Source organism: Miniopterus schreibersii (genome assembly GCF_964146895.1).
Source record: "Miniopterus schreibersii genome assembly, chromosome: 2".
Lineage (NCBI taxonomy): Eukaryota > Metazoa > Chordata > Mammalia > Chiroptera > Miniopteridae > Miniopterus > Miniopterus schreibersii.
Window position 1 is genome coordinate 37,304,258 of NC_138102.1, and position 8,132 is coordinate 37,312,389.

General features: G+C 44.2%; 1 protein-coding gene across 2 annotated transcripts; it reads left to right on the plus strand.

Annotated features, from left to right (window-relative positions):
• Window positions 1-396: 396 nt before the first annotated feature.
• On the plus strand, window positions 397-7,403 carry OXGR1 (oxoglutarate receptor 1). 2 transcript variants are annotated; one of them, XM_081128183.1, is made up of 3 exons: window positions 397-462; window positions 1,434-1,560; window positions 5,370-7,403. In XM_081128183.1, exon 3 carries the CDS (start codon window positions 5,387-5,389, stop codon window positions 6,404-6,406), a length of 1,020 nt encoding a protein of 339 aa, XP_080984309.1. In that variant the 5' UTR covers window positions 397-462; window positions 1,434-1,560; window positions 5,370-5,386; the 3' UTR covers window positions 6,407-7,403. The 2 variants fall into 2 exon arrangements, with proteins under 2 accessions (XP_080984309.1, XP_080984310.1); XM_081128184.1 differs by having other exon boundaries at window positions 405-462; window positions 1,403-1,560.
• Window positions 7,404-8,132: the final 729 nt, after the last annotated feature.

The window sequence follows — 8,132 nt, forward strand, 5'->3', positions numbered from 1 at the left end:
AGGCAGACCCGGTAAGTGGATACAATGAAAAGACACCCCTCTAATTTAGAGGGCCAAACAGAAGTCGCTTCTATCCCAGGCTAAATAAAAGGCCCCGAACTGTGGGCAACAGGTGATATTTCTAGACCCAGAAAACAGGATTTCAACCCTCTGGGCAAGAAGCCCTCTTGCCAGTCTGTTTTTGCACCTCTGCAAATACTCCCTTTGGGCAATTTTGCGGCAAACAGGTAAGAAGGATGTCCAGAGATCACCAGGAATGGAAGCTGTTGTCCGTGTTAGCCTGGAAAGTGGGCAGTCCGCCGCTGCTGGGGCGGGACCAGAGCTTGCACCAGCTCCCTGGGCTGGTAGCGGGGTGGGAGGGGAAGGAGCAGCGCTCTGGCCTCTGCTGCGACCATCCCACCGCCAGGGAGCAGCCGAGCAGACGGCCACTGGGGCGCAAGGCTGCTGCGCCCAGGGTGCAAGGTGAGCTGATTTGGGAGCAGGACCCCACGGGCAGGAGGGAGCAGGGTGCCGGGGAGTGGGGACTTGGGCGCCTGGGGAAAACAGAGCTGCCAGGCATGTCCCTGCCCCTGTGGCAGGACACGGGGGGCATGCAGAGCGGGGGCTCCCAACTTCTCTTGGAGGCAGCAAGAGCAGCCACATCCTGGCAGAGGGTGGGGGCGCATTTGGGGAAAATAAGGGCCTAGGATGGCTAGAGATTTGTCTCAGGGAGACCTGGAGAAGTTCCGGACTGTCATCTCACTCATCTCATGCCCTTTTCACGACCAAGCTTGGGGTCTTTGGGGGACTTTGGGGACAGAGTTCATCTCTGGCCCCGACTGACTGATTTTGCCCTGAGGATAGGTTCTTAGCTCACACTGTGTAGTTCTGGGCTGTCTGGTGAGCGAAGCCCAGAGACACTGACCCACAACCCCCAGACCCCCACCCCCACCCCAACAAGCAAACAGACAAAACCTTTTCCTCTGAAATGCCTTTCTTTCGTCTTGCCTTGTTTCATTGCTATAGTTTAAGCGAACTAGGTTAGGATTGTCTGTAAACCGCCAAATTGTATATAAAATTTTGTGTCTAAGCGTGCATTTTTTGAGGAGAGCTGCCATAGATTTTTATTTGATTCTCCCAAAGATCAAACAGCTAAAATCGTAGCTTTGAGCCGGTTCCACATGGGAGTTCTAACGGACTTCAGGGTGTCTGAGTTGCAGATTCTTGTTTGAAAGCTGGGATTCAGGGAGGAGCTGGGGGGAGGGATTCCATCAGGGTTCAGGGAGGACAACATTCACCTACTGGCACCAATTTGTCTGGGTTAAGAACTGGTCTGTTTTCCACTACTAGAAAATCAAATTAGTTTGTAGATATGTAGATGAGAAAACCAAGATGTATCTTTGAGAATGGAAGGCCTATCCAGGTTTCTTCTTGGTAACCAAATGTGACCCCAGCGGTGGAGTTTCCAGGAACGCCGAGGGAAGGTGAGAAGCACATCGTTCCAAGGTCATAGGTCCCTGGTCCACTGGCAGCTTGAGAGGAGGAGAGAATGGATGTTCACTCAGCCTTGGAGGGCACCAGGTAAACCCAGGGTGTGTGTTGGGGGGCAGGCTCGGGGAACTCCAGTGGAAGGGGCATTATTACTACGAAATTAACAGATACCCTTGAAAAATCACTTTTCATCAGTAATCCCACTTTACTTGTTCCCACCAAATGGGCAGAGCTGCTCTGTAGACATCGACGGCAAATGCTGCCACTCCAGTAGTCCTGCCTCGGAATCCCAGTGTGTGACTCACCCGCAAGCTGGCATTAGGATAGCGATCCTCAAGCTGTGTGTTCCCCAAACACTGGTATCCTGCAGGTAGCCTCAAACAGTCACAATCTCTTCTCAATTTCAGAGGAAAAAACAGAGCGCAAAATTATAAAAACAATTTCCTTTATAAAACATCCCCAAATCTTTGGAGATTGCGTTTATTTGTGTGACATCTTGTTGGGATCAGAATTATGTATCTGGTTATGCTGAGGCATCATAGATCATTACTTCTAGTTTGTAAAGAGGCCATCAGCTCTAGGTGGTCTGGGATCCACTGTTGTAGCCAAGAGTAGAGAAGGCGCCGCATTTTGAATGTAAATACGTCCTTTGAATGTAAATGATTCCTTTGTGGACGGACATCTGGTGCTCTGGGTGGTGGCAGTGAATTGCACAGGACCGGGGACTGTCGAGGAAAGAAACTGCCTCATTCTACTTGGCTCGCAGCCCAGAACAGTTTTTTGTCTGCTGTTCTTAACTTCACACATATTTTGTAAACTCGAACCATTCTTTTAGTGAGATTTATGGGTGAGGGGGTTACATTTCTTAGCCCCTCCTCCCTTACAATTAAATCCCAAGCTGAACTGCTGTTTTTCAAATAATAAAGTGGTTGTTTCTACCTACAACCCGTCTTTTCCTGATAGCATTATTATTTTAAATGACCCCATAACATGGCAGAGGTTTATTTGGCAATGGCAGAAATTAATTTTGTTCCTTACTTTAAAAGTCATTAAAGAACCAAGCTTGCTTTCTTTCTTTCCTCTTTTTTTAATAATAGTTGCTGCTTCACTAGCCCTTCAGGACAAGATAAATGTTATTGATGTTACTCATTGCTCTTTTATGCATTCAGCAAATCTTTATGGAGCACCTTCTGTGTGTGGGCCCCTGGGGTGTGAGGTGACTTCATGTTTGTGCTTTCAGGGAGTTGACAGATCAGCGCTGTGGACGTCAATCTTGATTTGTAAGAGCTCACTTCAGGAAGGGCTGCCTCAGGGACTCCCTGACCATGACCATTTTCGTTGGATTTCAATTACTGCCTCCTATCCATGCATGAGCCCATTTCCCTTGGTGTTGGCCAAGGGAAAAGCTGTTCACTGTGGTTTCCTGGCCTCGCAGCACCCTTGCTGGTCAGCGGTGCCTGACTGCTGTCAGCTCCATTGCTCTGTAGGTGCTGGTTCTATGAGTAGCATTGCCGGTGAGTCAGTTGACTTAACAAGGAGAGAAACCTTCGCTGTTGGTAGGTCATACGTGGTCTCCTAGGGAGCACTGGCTTCTCTTGCTAGGATCCTAAGAGCTGCCCAGGGGCCTGTTACACACACCTGGGCTATTTTTTTCTAACTCATTCAGAATAAAAGTAATAAATGATTAAATGTTTTGTGATCTGCACCCTGAGTGAGATCTAGAAGAGAATATTCAACACCAAACAGGGAAAGGTTCTTACTAATTTTGGATTTGTTAAGTTGGGCCAGTCTGAATATGCTTCTGTGCTCTGCGGAGGAAAAGCTTGATGCTGTAGACTTTAGTACCAGGTAATAGTGGTAATGATGTCAGGCACTGATACAGCACTTACTAAGTGCCGTGCACCCTTCGACACACTTTATGTAGACTAACTCATTTAGTCTTCTCTCAATCCAAAGTAGGTATCATTATTATTGACATTTTAGCCCTGGATCACACGATTTAGAAGTCTGATTTACTGAGCACTGATTTCCCTCTTGATTACTCATTGTAAGAGGCAGCCCGGCTCTGCAGACAGACTGCCCTGTTCTTTATCTTGGTTCACTACTAAGTAGCAGTGTCGCCTTGAGCAAGTCATTGCCTTACCTGTGCCTCGGTCTCCTCATCTGTAAAACGGGGGTGATCAGGGCACTACCTCACTAGGTTGCTGTGAGGATTAAATGAATTTACATACGTAAGACACTTAGAAGAGTGTTTTGTACACAGCAGGCACTATTGTTTTTACTATTAGCTATTTTTTTCTTTCCAGCTTCATCTGCCGGTGCCCCCTAATATAGCAGCCATGCTAAGCTACTTAGAGTTCCCTTAGACCTCCTCAACTCTGTCATATTTCAGTGCCTTTGCACATGTTATTTCCTTGCCTAAAAATGACTTTCCCATCATCTTGCTAATGTCAGCTTACATGTTCCTCCTACATGACCTTCCTCTAATGCCCACTGTTATTCTCCAGGTAGCTGTTCCCTCCCTTTGTGATCTTAGTAGCTGTGTACTGTTCGTCTATCAAAGGACTTAATTATTAACAACTACCTAACATTTATGGAGCACTTATGGGCCCAATAGTATCCCAAGTATTTTTCTTGCTTTTCTTTGTATATATTGACAGCTCCATGAGGTAAGGTTATATTTTGTTAAAATTATTTTCGTGCCCATCTCCCCCAGTAGACTGTGATAGGGGCTTGTACATATGTGTGTATATTATCACTTCGTATCTCTAGGACCTGGCAGAGTGCCTAATTAATACACAGTGGGCTCTCCATAAATGTGTAAGTTGATGCATTTTTACCAACAGCTATTTACATTCAAATAATAAGCTAATTGTAGCAATTCTTTTATATAATCTATATGCTTTTCTCACTACAGAAATTCACTCTCAAAATTGTAGAAAACACTGATAAGCAAGAAGGAAGTTCAAATTCCACTCCTCCCAGCCCTGGAGAATCTAAACCACTTGCTTAGGGATACACAACGACTCATTGGCCAAACTGAAAATCAAGGTCAGGCCATCTGGTGATAGAGCCCAAGCTCTTAAGGCTGTGCGATCCTGCTGCCCCCCCTCCCCTCCACCCCTGTTCCTACCCACACATGAACAAATTATGTTGGCTATTCACATGGGTTGGAAGAGCTGAAATCTGAAATGAAATTACCATGCTTAGAATGGTGCAATGCATGAAATCTACTTTTTATACATTCCTAGTATCCAGTCTTTTCATGCCTTGCATTTTCTTACCCATCATTTTTTTAGGGTAACACAGATTAAGAGGCAGCACAGGGGGGAAAGTAGAAAGAGCATCGCTTCTAACTCAGACAAGCCTGAGCTGGGATCCCAGCCATGACACTAGGGGTGCTACCAGTATAAGGTGCATATTTGTATAACCTGCCTCTGTCTTAGTTTCTTCTGTGAAAGGGCTATACGAAGAAATACTTCTCCGTGTTTTGTCAAGTAAAGAGGTAAAGCGCTTGATTCATGGTGAGTCTTGTAAAATCTCTAATGCTGATACCCTATGGCTTGCCCAACAGCAACCCTGCCAAATTGTTTTCCGCAGTCCCCCCCTCAATGGTTTTTCCCCCAATCCTTCATTTTAATTCTCATGGTAATTTAACTTTTATATTATTATTAGATGTCTTTAGTAACTTGCCTCACAGCCATTTTCTTAGAAATTCAATCTCTTTGCCCCATGAAAGAGAAAAAAAATGGCAAATTTAAAATGTTAGAGCAATTTTCATTTAAGAGTGGATCAATATTTTCCTTACCCTATCGTTAATGTTTTCTATTTTCTTTTATCAGCGAGTTAGTTCTCAGTCAATTCATATTGCCAAACTGCAGCCTCTTGTTTTCTTGCAGGATGAAAGGAGACAACCATGAAGGAGCCACTAGACAATTTTGCAAATGCTTCTGATTTCCCCAATTATGCAGCTGCTTTTGGAAATTGCACTGATGAAAAAATCCCACTCAAGAGGCACTATCTCCCCGTTATTTACAGCATCATCTTCCTGGTGGGCTTTCCAGGGAATGCAGTAGCAATTTCCACTTACATTTGCAAAATGCGGCCCTGGAAGAGCAGCACGGTTATCATGCTGAACCTAGCCTGCACCGACCTTCTGTACCTCACCAGCCTCCCTTTCCTGGTTCACTACTATGCCAGCGACGAGAACTGGATCTTTGGAGATTTCATGTGCAAGTTCATCCGTTTTGGTTTCCATTTCAACCTGTACAGCAGCATCCTCTTTCTCACCTGCTTCAGCATCTTCCGTTACTTTGTGATCCATCACCCCATGAGCTGCTTTTGCATTCACAAAACCCGGTGGGCCGTGGTGGCCTGTGCTGCGGTGTGGATCATTTCCCTGGTGGCTGTCACTCCCATGACTTTCCTGATCACATCAACCACCAGGACCAATAACTCTGCCTGCCTTGACCTCACCAGTTCAGATGACCTCACCACTATCAAATGGTACAATCTAATTTTGACTGCAACTGCCTTCTGCCTTCCCCTGGTGATAGTGACACTTTGCTACACAATGATTATCTGCACCCTAAACCGAGGACCTCAGACTCACAGCTGCGTTAAGCAGAAAGCTCGGAGGCTAACCATTCTGCTACTTCTTGTGTTTTATATTTGTTTTTTACCCTTCCATATCCTGAGGGTCATTCGGATCGAATCTCGCCTGCTCTCTGTCAGCTGCTCCATTGAGAATCAGATCCATGAAGCTTACATCATTTCTAGACCTTTAGCTGCCCTGAACACCTTTGGTAACCTGTTACTGTACGTGGTGGTCAGTGACAACTTCCAGCAGGCCATCTCCTCCATGGTGAGATGCAAAGCAAGTGGGGACCTGGAGCAAGCTACTTCAAAGAAAACCAGCTGCTCAAACAACCCTTGACATACTTCATTTACTCAACCACAGAGAAGAGCTTGCTGATGCTTCCTTCCCCTATAATTTCTAAGAAGTCCAAAATATCTCCCTTAGTGGAACTCAGTAAATATTGTGTATTCAGGTAATTATGTGTCAAAGACCACGACAGAACTGCCAAAACTTCTTTACAACCCATTTATTGAGATCCTCCCTTGGGTAGACATAAGAATGGGATGCATGCATATCAGTAAAAGATTAAAATGTAAAATTGGCACTATTGGAACTCAAGGTCATGTCAGAGAACACTTGCCTAGGTCTCTCAGTAAGTTAGGCCCAAGACAGGAGAAAGTCAGTTTTCACTCATGGTTTCATACTCCTTCGTACTGGGGCCTATTTGTATTGAACCCCAAGACAATTCAAGGCATTATTTGTATCTTTTTCAATATTCATTTATTTTACATTTTGTATTTTTAAACCTTTTCTTCAAACTTTGTTTTGAGGTTATTAAACTATGTTTTCACTAAGCTTTAGTCAGTTTTGTAGATTAAAGCAAGTCAGTACCATACACGAGATAATTCAAAGATGTCAATGCAAATAACTGAAGCGAATACCTGCAAAACATTTGGGGTATTATATCTTTACTGTTGTAGATAATTTTCCAAGTTGTTATTGATATTATAAAAATTATCAAGTGTATTAGTTATCAACATGTCCTGGGGAATGAGGGGAAACTTTTGGGGAACAGAAGTACTTTTAAATATCATGTATATATTAGGTATTAAATAAAATCTAACATTTTTTACTTCTCTCAGTGGGTAAATATTTCAGGAAACACTAATTCTCTTTATATACCTTTCTCTTTTGGGACTATCATGAAAATATGACTTCTATTACAATAGCTAAAGCTATTTTTGAATTGTGTGTGTGCTTAATTATCACTAAGTGTAAATATCTGAGAAAATGCCTAGTCTGAATATTTTAAAACCTAGCAAATGTGTTGATATAATTAATAAACTAATTTTAAAATCACTGAATAGGCTGGTAATTGTGAAAACGCCGCTTTACTACAATTATATTTACACAGAGCTTTATGTTCTCCATGTTTAGAGAACAAAAATAATTCTAGGAATCAGTTATAGAATAAGGCTGGAGTCAATGATTTCAGCAGAAGAAAGGTTGCCATGGGAACTCTTTGTGATTCCCAGGTTCTTCCAGGACATTACATCTGGCATAGACTTAATTGAGGATGTTCCTCAGGAACCTCTGCCAGGCATGCTGGGGAAGAGAGGAAAACCAATGTTCTACATATGAACTTTCTGGATGACGGCATTCTCTCCACCCGTCACCTTCTGAGCCATCTCCTCTTCTGCTTGGCCTGTCCATAGCATATGGAATCAGTTATTTCACCAGAGGGCCAGACGCGCCCGCCCATGTGGCTGCACAGCATATGGAGTAGCATTCAAGGGTCCATTCAGAACGTGGACACTGGGTGCCTTCCTCTCCCCTCTCCCTAGCACCCAGCCCAGCTTCTGGCCATCACTGAAATGTAGTCAGATAAGCCTTTGCACCACCGCTGTTGTTATTCTAGCCCAGGACACACTCCCCCGGCCGCTCTCTCTCTCTGTCTCCTTCATACTCCAAAGATATATGCCCCCCGATGTTCATAGCAGCACAGTTTACAATAGCTAAGATCTGGAAACAGCCCAAGTGCCCATCAGTAGATGAGTGGATAAAAAGCTGTGGGACATTTACA

Bases quoted from the DNA above. Each gene is read 5' to 3' on its own strand.
- OXGR1 (XM_081128183.1), top strand. From the start codon at position 5,387: ATGAAGGAGCCACTAGACAATTTTGCAAATGCTTCTGATTTCCCCAAT.